The sequence below is a fragment of the Clarias gariepinus genome, chromosome 17 (genome assembly GCF_024256425.1).
Source record: "Clarias gariepinus isolate MV-2021 ecotype Netherlands chromosome 17, CGAR_prim_01v2, whole genome shotgun sequence".
NCBI classification, from domain to species: Eukaryota; Metazoa; Chordata; class Actinopteri; order Siluriformes; family Clariidae; genus Clarias; species Clarias gariepinus.
The window spans coordinates 30092318-30105830 of NC_071116.1; the positions used below are offsets into that span (position 1 = coordinate 30092318).

General features: G+C 41.0%; 1 protein-coding gene across 2 annotated transcripts in view; it reads right to left on the minus strand.

The window, feature by feature from the left end:
• Positions 1 to 916: 916 nt before the first annotated feature.
• The window catches only part of sardh (sarcosine dehydrogenase), a 28476-nt gene continuing 15879 nt past the window's right edge, over positions 917 to 13513 (minus strand). Inside the window, exons 14-21 of one of the 2 annotated variants that reach the window (XM_053475992.1) lie at positions 13297 to 13435; positions 12964 to 13080; positions 12564 to 12711; positions 10444 to 10537; positions 6105 to 6267; positions 5587 to 5755; positions 4139 to 4274; positions 917 to 1414 (exon numbers count right to left, since the gene is read on the minus strand). In XM_053475992.1, coding sequence (XP_053331967.1) covers positions 1286 to 1414; positions 4139 to 4274; positions 5587 to 5755; positions 6105 to 6267; positions 10444 to 10537; positions 12564 to 12711; positions 12964 to 13080; positions 13297 to 13435 — 1095 coding nt within the window. In that variant the 3' untranslated portion in view covers positions 917 to 1285. The remainder of the gene's footprint in view (positions 1415 to 4138; positions 4275 to 5586; positions 5756 to 6104; positions 6268 to 10443; positions 10538 to 12563; positions 12712 to 12963; positions 13081 to 13296; positions 13436 to 13513) is intronic. The other variant, XM_053475993.1, reaches the window with a different exon arrangement.

Here is a 13513-nt window from a genome sequence, read left to right on the forward strand (position 1 = left end):
AGACTTTACAATACTACACTGTATTATACCATACTAGACTTTACAATACTACACTGTATTATACCATACTAGACTTTACAATACTACACTGTATTATACCATACTAGACTTTACAATACTATACACTGTATTATACCATACTAGACTTTACAATACTACACACTGTATTATACCAAACCTACCCTTTACAATACTACACTGTATTATACCATACTAGACTTTACAATACTACACTGTATTATACCATACTAGACTTTACAATACTACACTGTATTATACCATACTAGACTTTACAATACTATACACTGTATTATACCATACTAGACATTACAATACTACACACTGTATTATACCATAACAGACTTTACAATACTACACTGTATTATACCATACTAGACTTTACAATACTACACTGTATTATACCATACTAGACTTTACAATACTACACTGTATTATACCATACTAGACTTTACAATACTATACACTGTATTATACCATACTAGACTTTACAATACTACACTGTATTATACCATACTAGACTTTACAATACTATACACTGTATTATACCATACTAGACTTTACAATACTATACACTGTATTATACCATACTAGACTTTACAATACTACACTGTATTATACCATACTAGACTTTACAATACTACACTGTATTATACCATACTAGACTTTACAATACTACACTGTATTATACCATACTAGACTTTACAATACTACACTGTATTATACAGTATTACACTGCACCATGCTGTAGTACATCATACAACACTAAACTACACCATACTCTACATTACACCACACCATACTGCACTTCACCGCACTACAACAGTATACTATAGTAGACTATATTCAGGGTATATGCGGACGGATACTTAATACTGACATCAGGAATGCACAGAACTATTAATTCCATTTACATTTATTTACCAGATGAAAACAAGACATCAGTGATGAAGATGTCAGATGTGCACCGTTGGCAAATACATAAACGTAAACTGTCACATGGTCTCAATTTTATTATTTTATATATGTGTACACACATATACACACACACACGAGCACACGCGCACACACACACGAGCACACACTTAAGCAGAGCTGAACCCATTCAGCAGTCTTTTAAAATCTTATAGCACAGAGAAATGTGTGTGTGTGTGTGTGCGCGCGTGCGTGCGTGTGTGTGTGCGCGTGCGCGTTTGTGTAACAGCAGCTTTATTATTGTCCCTTTGCTTCTGGTGAACCTTCAGCCCTGCAGTGAAGATTTTCGCTCCTAACTGTAGATTCCTTTGACTCTCTTGTTGTCTGGGTCAAACGGGGACTTCAGGTGGGCGTCGGCCTTATAGACCACGCCCATTCTCTCCAACGTAAACTCGCCACTACGGATGAAATCTGCGTTCACCTGAAAAAAAAAAGAAAAGAAAACACAACAGGTTTAAGGATGTTATTCATGCACTTATATGGTCAGAGTTCAGGGTTTGGGTCAGAACATGCTGGACTGAAAGGAGTAAAAGTGATGTGATTCAGTACCGCGCACTGAACTGATCAGGGAGATGAGAATATAAATATTGGTTAAAATTCATGTTCTGAGCTTTTTAGGTTTTTTTTTTCTAGAAAATGTTCATAGATCAGGAGTTAAAGTAATGAAAAGAGAAAATGAGATGCGAAATTCATTAGTGTTGGAAATAACATCGTGTCGAAACAGCCCTGTGCCATAGGGTGATTTGGGGTCTTGTTTGTTTGTTTGTTTGTTTTTCTCAGACATCGGCCCCAAATTCAGTCATGGCCAACCCTCAGCAATCATACAGCTTGACCTTGTCCTAGCTACACACACTGTGACCTCTGCTCCTTCATATTCAGGGTCATTTTTCCTTTGTATAAACGAGAAACTGAAAAAACGGCAGAAAACCAGCAATTTAGGATTAGTCTGAGACTTTACCTCGTCTGAATATTACTGTCATGAACTCCCAGCTCTGTGTCTCTCTCTCTCTCTCTCACACACACACACACACACCCTTATCAGTCCCTGCAGGATTTCTGCGGCTTAAAGTTCCTGATTTCGCAGCAGATTTTTCTATAAAATTTCTGGTGCATGATGTTTGTAGTTTTATTATTTTTTGCAATAAAGTTGCAGAACCAAATAAAAACTGCAAAAACTGTTTGTTTTTTTTCTCTTTAAAAAAAATACAAATATAAAAAGCGACAGCAAGTTGCTCCAGTGAGAACTACATTTTGAAGTGTTTTAAATCATCTTACCAATAAGACTTTTTACACGAAAAGTGCATTTAACATCGATATTTTGTTTATCTAATATCTTAAACTGTTTTATTTTTATTTAAAATTATGTTTTAATTAGTCTTTTATTTTTGTTTTAAATTAAATTTTAATTAGTTTAAAGTTTTGTTGCAAACTGTTTTTATTTTTATTTTTAATGATATTTAAAAGTTTTCATTAAAAAAATTTATCGCTATTATCTTTTATTTCATTTTATGATTACTTTCTGTTCTTTTATGTAAAGTACTTTGAATTACCATTGTGTATGAAATGTGCTATACAAATAAACTTGCCTTGCCTTGATAGCCACTAATAACAATGACAAATATTTTTTTTCAGTTACTATGACTAAACAAAAATAATAATTTTAAAAATAGGTAAAACGTTTAAAAAAAATAAAGTGCAGAAAATATCAAAGTAAATGAAGCAAAGTAGAAAACTCAGAATATTTTTCTAAATGTGTTCAGGAAATTAATTAGCTTAATTTTTAGACGTTAAATCAAGTACTTTGTACGTCCATCAAAATGCACCGTTTTCTTCAAAACAGCAAACAATTAAAATTAAGGGAGCTTAAAAGATAAAGTGCACAGAACCCCACGCTTCACATGCAGCACCATTAATGTTAAAGAAAGATGCCAATACTAATGAGAATACAGTGAAACCTCGAATTGCGAGTAACGCGGTTTGCGAGTGTTCCGCAAGACGAGCAAAGATTTTTAATAAATTTTGACTTGGAAAACAAACAAGTCTTGGTTTACGAGTACAAAGTATCATGTATCACGTATGCGCCTCTTGTTTTGATGCCGAGCGTCATGTGATCACAACTGAGCCAACGGTTTCTCGCTCTTGTGCTACGGAATTGTGGGTAATCATCTCTCCTGCTGGGTCTTAGTGCATGTCTCTTACTGGTATAATCATCATCCGTGCACGTGTGTACTGTTTACTATAACACTGTGACCACGTGTGTGTGTGTAAAACATATTTTATTTTGTGTCTGTATGTGTGTGTGTGTGTACAGAGTGTGTGCAAAGCAAAAGTAAGTCTCATTAGAGACGTTAAAGATCCATTTTCTCTCTGTGTATCAGCCTGTTGTTGTTCTCGCCTTTACACCACCCCCCCACCCCCTCTCGACTTCACACAAACACACACACTCTCTGCTCTACACAGAAACACTGCTCTGTTGCGATTCTTTTCAAAAGGTAAAGTGCAGATTCATTTGTTCATTTGTTTTACTTTACAGCAGTGATTCCGTTAGTATGCGCTCACGTGAGTGTCATTAGCGATGTTCCTTGCAAATTTTTCTGACAGTCTTTCCGTTAATGTGTGTGTGTTGTTATGTTACGTGACAGCGTCAAAACAAGAAGCGCCTGCGTGATACATGATACTCGGTACTCGTAAACCAAGACTTGCTCGTTTTCCAAGTCAAAATTTATAAAAATCTTTGCTCGTCTTGTGGAACACTCGCAAACCGCGTTACTCGCAATCCGAGGTTTCACTGTATTATGGATGTATTTATTTTTTGGGCTGTGGAACGAATCATTCGAATTTCCATTATTTGTTATGTAATCCAAGGTTCCACAGCATAGCGAAGTGCTTGTGATAGATTAGGATTCAGCAGCTCCTGTCGTGGCACTCTGTCATGCCTCTTGAACGTGTTTATCATCAGCACACCAGGCGTGTTTGCAGTTAAAAGTGAATCAATCAACGATGTTCATGTGTATTCCACCACCGCGCTGCACGGCGAGCAAAAAAGTTACCTCTGAGCTCGTAAAGAACATCTGGGAACTGCTTTACACTTGTCACTTCATTGCAGAGCGTGATATGTGTGTGTGTGTGTGTGTGTGTAACTCACCACCCCTCCGTCTGGATTGCGGATGTATCCGTAGCCGATGGTTTTGTTGATGGCGTATCCAAACTCAGCGCGCCGCAAATGTCCGACCGGAACGCCGTTACGAAAAATAGCCTCCAACCCAAACATGGGCACTTTCCTGCGTGGAGAGAGACAAGAGCAAATGCTTAACTGTCATCATATCTACACACACACACACACACACGCCCTCTGGGAATCCTTGTACAAGTACAGAAACATGGCAGCGTACTCGTGAAGGCGTGAAATAGAAATGATGTGACGAGCGTGAAATATCAGGAGAAACACGATGCATGTATTCAGAATTCAGTGTGTGTGTGTGTGTGTCTTAAATGCCACAATACCAATGTGTAACCCAAATGGATTCTTCAGACCCGTCAGTGTTGTGTTCTGTGTACGAGCAGCACATTAAACACATCACTCTACACCAGTGTTTCACTTTCCTTTCAACATGAGCCAATCAGCACAGGAATCTGAAATGACTGACAGGTGATGAACTGAAAGCTCCGCCTCCTTCTCGGCTCAATTTTCATACTTGTCTGTCATGGTAAGTAGGTTTTTGGGTTTTGTGGGTTTCATTCAGGTGACATATATCAGGAGTGTGTGTACATCAAGAGTGTGTGCACATCATTGTGTCTGTATCAGGTGTGTGTGCATTAGGAGTGTTTATACCAGGTGCATGCACACCGATCAGTCATAACGTTATTATTTTCCCCAGTTTGAGCTACAGTAGCTCTTCTATTGGATCGGACTACACGGGCCAGCCTTCACTCCCCACATGTTTCAGTGACCCCTGACCCCTGACCCCCCAATGATCCTGTGGCTAGTTCTTCTTCCTGTGGCCTTCTTCTGGTACAGTATGTCCTGACCACTGCAGACCAGTCACTGGTGCACGTGGGGAGTGAAGTCTGGCCCATGTGTCGTCCGATCCAATAGAAGAACTAGTGTAAATTAGATCGCTGAAAAAGTGAACAACAGAAAAAACGATTCTGATCTTAAACAAAGTGTCGAGCGGAAGACTTCACAGATCAGCTTTATGATAACGATCATTAGAGAGCGATTCTGATCGGCGATTACGTTCTCGCTCTGATGGCCTCTGCCCATATCAGACATTTCATCATCAGTTCTTTAAAAAAAAAAATAACGTTATGAACGACATCTTTAACCTCCTGCACTGTACAGTTCAAATAAAAAGCTGTAACAATTCTTTGTGCTCACAGTGTTCCACTCCTACATGGCCCTCGAGCCAGAGGCGACTGTTTAACACCTCGCAGGAAGCGTGTGTACTCGAGTGTGTTACGTTGCTGAACTCCATTACATCAGAGTCTCGACGTCTAGACACCTGATTATAAAACCCGCCGTTAAGCCCGGTTTGTGATCAGGTGATGGTGTGTACGTGTGTGTGTGTGTGTGTGTGTGAGGGAGAGCCGCACTCGTCAGTGGTGAAGCAGACGATTCTCCTTCGCAGACCTTCAGCCTTTTGCACCTCCAGAGCCTGACGTCCCAGAAATGGAATGGACGACTTCATTTTACAGGTGAACGCAAGCCCCGCCTCCAGGGGCGTGTCATCAGGGCGCAGGTCAGCATGCCAGTGTCTGTAACCTGAGAAACAGGAGAAACAGGAAGTGGGTAGAGTTCAATCTTTCTCCAGGTGTCCCTCTCGGAGAACCCTTAAAGGATCGGTGCAGAACAAAACAGGAGAACCGTTAAGTGGCAGAGGAGAACCCGATCTAAAGGATACTTGAAGAACCGTTAAAAAGCGCAGGAGAACAGAATAAACTCTAAATGTCTAGGACCTGACAAGAGTTTAACATGGAGCTTCTGGAGCACACAACCAGGTTCATCATCAATGTTCTTAAAGTTGCTGAACTAAGAGTTATGTGTGGAGGCGGAGCCAGAAGCAGTGCAGTTTACCGATTGGTCAGGATTGGAGGACGGTCCTGAGCCTCACCTTTCTCGATGCTGAGCGAGTCGATGGCTCTGTAGGCCGCGTTCCGGACGCCGTATTTTGCTCCGGCGTCCATGACGGCCTGATACACCGGCAGGCAGGAGTCTTTAGGGATGTGCAACTCCCAGCCGAGCTCTCCGACGAAGGACAGGCGCATCGCTCGTACCTGCACGTGCACACACACACACACACACACACACACACTTATTTCTCCAGTAAAGCTGAATCTTGTGGCCTCAGCGAGAAAGAATCCCGAGCCGGAAGCATCATTAAAACAATACACTCGCTCTCTCAGCACTTGCTATAAATAACCTGCGACTCTCACACACACTCAGCTTCACACCGGCGCTGCCAGGCTCGGCGGAGCCTAAAGATACCATTCTGAGTTTGTGTATAAGATTTAGCCGCGTGTATATAAAATGATACAGACGACTTGGACTTTTTACAAAAGTAAAGGAAGTAACCTTAAAGAGTTTGTGTTGATTCTGCAGAAACTAATTGTAAGGACGTGGCTGTGTGGTGAAGAGATAGAGTTAATTGGAATAAATCGCGAGTGCGCGCGCGCGTGTGTGTGTGTGTGTGTGTGTATGCTGACACAGCACACCGTTACTCCTGCTCACTCTCGGCTCTCTACAGACGAACAAAGTGGGCACTCGTGTCTTTAGTGGATCGATCTCCGTTCTGCTGCCTTCAGCAGGTTTATTCCTGTTCCTGCACCAGACGGACTGAAGCTTCACGTCGAGCTCAGACTGACCGGCCAAACCATTCTTAACTAAATATTACTTTCCGATTATTTTTTATACTTAAGCAGATTAAGGAGTGAAACATCTCAGTAAAGTCTGCAGGTCATGTGATCAGCTCCGTCCAGACTGTGAGCCAGACATCAGTGACGTCCAAGTTTCAGTTTCAGCAACGAATCTCAGCAACAACCTTCTGATATCAGTTCATCACCTTAACGACACACTGACTGTCACTAAGAGTGTCTGCAAGCAGACTAGCTGAAATCTACTTCGACAAGGGGCGTGGCCAAAATAGCGCCACCAGCAGGTTATTCACACTTTATCTGATTCTGACTGCATCGTGAGAACTTGAACCCTAGCGTGAGGTCCTGAGAGAGACTTAGAGGGTTAAATGTGAATAACTATGCGCTTGCACACACACACACACAGGTGTTTATATTCATTATGTTCATTTACAGACCTCCAGGGCCGTACTCTGAATTTCTCTGTGAATTTTCAAATTTCTTCTCAAACTTGATCGTTTTTGTAGACAAAGCGTTAATTGTTGGAGACTTTAATATTCATTTTAAGAACTCAGAAGACCCTCTGAGAACAGCATTTATTTTCATACAGGACTCAATAAGAGTAAATTAGTGTGTGATAAAACCTACTCATAAAGCAGGTCACACTTTGGACTTAATATTATTCTTCGGATTAAGTATAAGAAACAATTACAATTCTACAGTCTGAAGTAATATCAGATCACTGTCTTGTCTCGATTAAAGTGTCTCATAGTAATAATGTACGCACAGCACCGCGCTACCGCCTTAAACGTACGTTCACATCAAATACCACACAGAGCTTTATCGATAATCTTCCAGAGTTATCAACTCTAATTGGATTGCCATTTGATTCCACAGAACTCGATCAAGCGACTGAATATCTAGAGTCAACACTTCGTCATAGCTTAGATAATGTAGCTCCAGTTAAAAGAAAAATGATTAGAGATAAGAAACTTGCTCCTTGGTATAACGATCACACACGCACTCTAAAACAAACCGCTCGGAAATTAGAACGCAAATGGCGTCAAACTAAATTGTTAGTTTTCCTAATAGCATGGAAGGAGAGCATCCTGAACTATAGAAGAGCTCTCAGTGCTGCTAGGTCAATGTATCTCTCCACTCTTATAGAAAATAACAAAAATAATCCTAGATTTTTATTTAATACCATAGCTAAATTAACTAAAAACAAGACCACTGTAGAAATCCCCACAACAACAACATACAGTAGTGAGGATTTCATGAACTTTTTCAATAACAAAATAATCAATAAATCATAAATATTAGGCAAAACATTCAGGCTTTAAAACCAGACAATTTAAGTGATACAGTTCATAAATTAATCACATCACATCAGAACCTAGAATACCTTACTCCCCTTGAAGCGAGTGCACTAGTTTCACTCATCTTCTCTTCAAAATCGTCAGCCTGTGAATTAGATCCTATACCGACACATTTTCTCAAGCAGATAGTTCCAGCAATAACAGAACCCCTGTTAAAAGTAATTAACTGTTCACTCAGCAGTGGGTATGTTCCTAAATCCCTTAAATTAGCAGTTATTAAACCACTAATCAAAAAACCTGACCTTGACCCCTGTCAGCTTTCCAATTACAGGCCGATATCAAACCTCCCAAACGTTTATCTCTAAAATTCTGGAAAAGGTAGTATCACAGCAGCTATGTTCATATCTATATAGGAATAGCATACATGAACTGTATCAGTCAGGATTTAGGCCTCATCACAGCACAGAGACAGCACTCGTTAAAGTAGTAAATGACCTCCTAGTGGCCTCTGATCAGGGTTGTGTCACTATACTTGTGTTACTCGACCTCAGTGCAGCTTTTGACACTATTGATCATAATATTCTCCTTTACAGATTAGAAAATGTAGTAGGAATTAAGGGAACGGCCCTCTTGTGGCTCAGATCCTATTTGACTGATCGTTATCAGTTTGTAGATTTAGATGGTGACCATTCCTCATGTTCTCAAGTTGAGTTTGGTGTTCCACAGGGTTCTGTTTTAGGCCCACTGCTTTTTTTCCTTTACATGCTTCCTCTAGGCAACATAATTCGTAAACATGGTATTAGTTTTCATTGTTATGCTGATGACACACAAGTATACGTTTCAGCAAAACCAAATGAGAAAAACCAGCTTACTAAAGTTGAGCAATGTGTGCAGGACATAAGAGATTGGATGTTAATTAATTTCCTTCTGCTTAATCCTGATAAGACAGAAGTTCTAGTCATAGGACCACAAGCAGCTAGAAGTAAGCTTTCTGATCACACTGTGATTTTAAATGGCCTTTCTGTTCCATCAAGTGCAACAGTAAAAGACCTCGGTGTGATTATAGATTCAAGCCTTTCATTTGAAGCTCATGTAGATAATATTACCAGGATAGCATTCTTTCACCTCAGAAACATTGCCAAGATAAGAAATATATTGTCACTAAACGATGCAGAAAACCTAGTTCATGCTTTTAGTCTCAGTCTCAGTGTTTAAGTCCAGGCTAAAAACCTATTTATTTAGCCAAGCATTTTTATAAATAGATTAGCTTTAGGTAAAGGAGCAGATCTGGGGGACTCATGGACGTAGAGTATTAGGTGAACTGGTATGTTTGGATGCTGTCTTCCCCACTCTCATTGATCACTCAGGTTTGTTGACGGTGAGGTGATTGGTTGCCTTACATCTCTGGAAGCCCTCATGTTTGTGTTTCCTTCTGGCTCTCCCTTTTTAGTTATGCTGTCATAGTTAGTCCTGCCGGAGTCTCTGCTTGCACTCACTTTTACATTCACTTTTTACATTGTTCGACTGTGACCATACCTAACTGTTATTTCTCCATCTCTTTGCTCTCTCCTTTTCTGCTCTCTCCTCTCTCTCTCCCTCTCTCCTTTTTCCTCTACCTATCTCTCTGTCGAGCTATACATGTCGCTCCTGAGCTGCCAGTGATCCAGACCCCCTCTGCCCGCTGGACCTCTCTAACTCATCCTGAAGTCCTGCTTCTGGTTGGAGATCTCATCACATGGATGCCCCCGTGTGGTCTGCCTGGAATGCGTGTGGTGACTGGGGTTGGTTCCACTTGTCCATGAAGACGGTCCTGTCCTCGACTGATGCAGACAGGTTCTCTGCGGACCTGTGACTTCAGTCGCTCAATAGTTCAGGACTGGAATTTCTTAAAATCTACCTGATCCTCCAGGAACAAACTGGACTTTAATCTTACACATCTCCTCTTCTATTGAACTTCCAGTCTCGCATATTATTATGCACATCAATCCCTGCTATCTGTTTCACCCAGATGAGGATGGGTTCCCTGTTAAGTCTGGTTCCTCTCAAGGTTTCTTCCTATTACCATCTCAGGGAGTTTTTCCTTGCCACTGTCGCCGTCGTCCTAGGCTTGCTCATCAGGGACAATCAGTAACAATCATATCATTTTGATTCATACACATTCACATTTCTTACAAACTTAGTTCTTTAAATTGTGTAAACCTGCTTTGTGATGATGTAAATCGTTAAAAGCGCTATACAAATAAAATTGAATTGAATTGAATTTATATAATGAGAAACTGACCTTGTGTGCAGCAGCTGTCACTATTTTGTGTGTGGAGAAAGGAAAGGCCTCGTTACTCAGATCCACATCTACAAGCTCCTGCAGCAAATCCCGACTGTACACACACACACACACACACACACACACACACAAACAGCATCATAACAGATAGGCACATTAACACACATTACACAATAGTACAGAACCGGTACTCTTACTATCCAAAGTCTAGACTAGACTAGCTGGAATCTACCTCAACAAGGGGCGGGGCCAAAAACAGACAACATCAGCAGCTTATTCACGCGGTTTTCTGGTCATGACTGCATCGTGAAAACCAAGTGTGATGTGATGACTATTACTATCCAGCCCCAAGTTGATTATTTTCCATTTATTAATTATGGAAACTCCTCTGTCATGAAGATATCAGGACACTTAACGCTAGAGCTTTACGCCTGTGTGTTGGTTACAAAGCACTGACACTGGAGACTCCTTACAGACCTGCTGCAGGAAATATACACAGTGGAACCTCGGATTACAAGCACATTTCATTCCGGAAGTGGGGTCGTATTCCAAAACACTCGTAAACCAAATCAAATGTTCCCATAAGAAATAATGAAAACTTAAATTATTCGTTCTACAGCCCAAAAAAATAAATACATAAAAATTAAGTAAAAATAAAACAAATAAACCTGCACTTTACCTTTCAAAAAAGTAAAAAATAAATCCCGGCAGATAAGAGGATAAGCGTTTCCCTCTGTGCACACAGGCACTGTGTATGTGTGTGCGTGTGCGTGAGGCTAGAGTAAGTGGAGGCCCCTCCTGTCTCCTCCTCCTCATCTTACACATTAAAACTTTCTCCTCTCGTTCAAACACACTCACACACATTAACGGAAAGACTGTTGTTCTCTCCTAAATTATTAAAGCTTCTCCGCTTTATTTTTATGTTGCTCGCGACAGCGTAACAGCCCGTTAATCCATGCTGGTGTAATGATGAGATAGACAAACTGGTCGATGCTCGTTCTTTTATTTTCTGCATTGTCAGGTTATATTACAAACTTTCGGGTGGATCCTGCACTTAAATCCAACTAAAAAAAAAAAAAAAAAAAAAAAACTACTGAAGAACAAAACTCAGGCTCAATATCCTAACTTAAATCTCACATTCGCGTTCACACACACCGGACTGCATTACCCACAATGCATCTCCCGCACTGGACTACACTTCCGTAAACAGAGGTCATAAATCAACGTCTCTCTCCCGCTACACTGTTTTATCTAAAAAAAAAAGCAATAAACATCGCTAATGACACTCGTGTGAGCGCAAACTAACAGAATCACTGCTGTAAAATAAAACAAAAAAACAAATGACCCAGCACCTCACCTCTGAAAAGATTTGCGACAGAGTTTCTTCGGAGAGCAGTGTGTGTGTCTCTTGCCTTCATTTCTGTGCGCGCGTGTTTTTGTGAATGGGTGGTTTCACACACACACACACACACACACACACACACACACACACACACAGCTGGCACAGTGTCTAATTATGCTCGCACGTGCACACACACCTCTGATTTTTAACCTCTGTATTGAGAATTTCTTTTGCCTTACTTGCGCGCACACACGTGTGTTATAAGAAACAGTACATGCGCTGTACACATGCGCTTCACAACACAAAATAAAATGTTTTACACACACACACACACACACACACACGTAGTCACAGTGTTATAGTAAACAGTACACGCGTGCACAGATGTTGATATATGGTATATGGTATACCAGTAAGAGACGAGCACTAAGACCCAGCAGGGGAGACGATTACCCACAATTCCACAGCACAAGAGAGAAAAAAAAGTTGGCTCAGTTGTGATCACGTGACGCTCGACGTCACAAGAAGCGCATGCATGAAACATGATACTTTGTGCGCGTAAACCAAGACAATGCTCATTTTTCAAGTTAAATTTTATTAAAAATCTTTGCTCGTCTTGCGGAACACTCGCAAACCGCATTACTCGCAATCCAAGGTTCCACTGTATTAAATCTATACAGAGTGAAGTCTCTGTGAAGGAGGTGTGGCTATAGGACCAATGAGGAGTGTGTGTGTGTGTGTGTGTGTGTGTGTGTGTGTGTGTGTGAGAGAAAGAGACCTCCTGGGTCCCTGGATGCTGATCATGCCCATGTCCTCAGAGTGGTCAGTCAGAGTGCAGTTAAAGCCGCGATCCTGCATAACCGTCTGGATGTGACTCCAGTTATGTTGAGCGACACCACCTCCAACAGCCAGGTAATACGCATCACCTACACACACACACACACACACACACACACACACACACACACACACACAAATAAAACAGTAAAACTTTCTCCTTGAAGTAAAACAGCTTTTACAGTATGTAAAGTCTGAATGCTTTAAATAAGCATGGCTGCACGAGTTGATGAACATGAGGCTACAGGCGCCTTGTGTGTTCTTGTGTTCTGTTTTGTTCTTGTGTGTGTGTGTGTGTGTGTGTGTGTGTGTGTGTGTGTGTGTGTGTGTGTGTGTGTTACCACCATTAAATTGAGGAGACAGCGCGCGGTGGGCAGGGCCAGGCTCCAGGCGACTGACAGTGAGATCCGCCTCAGTCCCGCCTTTCTTATTTAGCATGCAGGTGTACACAGTGGAGCCTGAAACACACACACACACACACACACACACACACACACCTGTCTCAATCACCAGAAGTTAAAGTAACTAGAAGATTACATTTTAATTTCATGTTTATGTTCATTTTCATGTTTATATCAAAGCTTCTAGAAAACTACTTATAATTTGAAAAATGAAAGAAATTGAGTGTGTTGTGTGTGTGTGTGTGTTTATTTCTCTGTGTTGAGCATTATCACCTGGCGCTTTGTTGACATCAGCAGTAAACAGCCAATCAGCCGCTTTCTTGGCGTCGGGGCCGGAGAGGTAGAACTTCCCGAAGTAGGACATGTTAAACACGGCTACTGCATTTCTACAGGCTAAACACTCGTCTCTGATCTACACACACACACACACACACACACACACACACAATCACTTGATAGTACGTGTACAAACCCATAAATGTGTGTACAC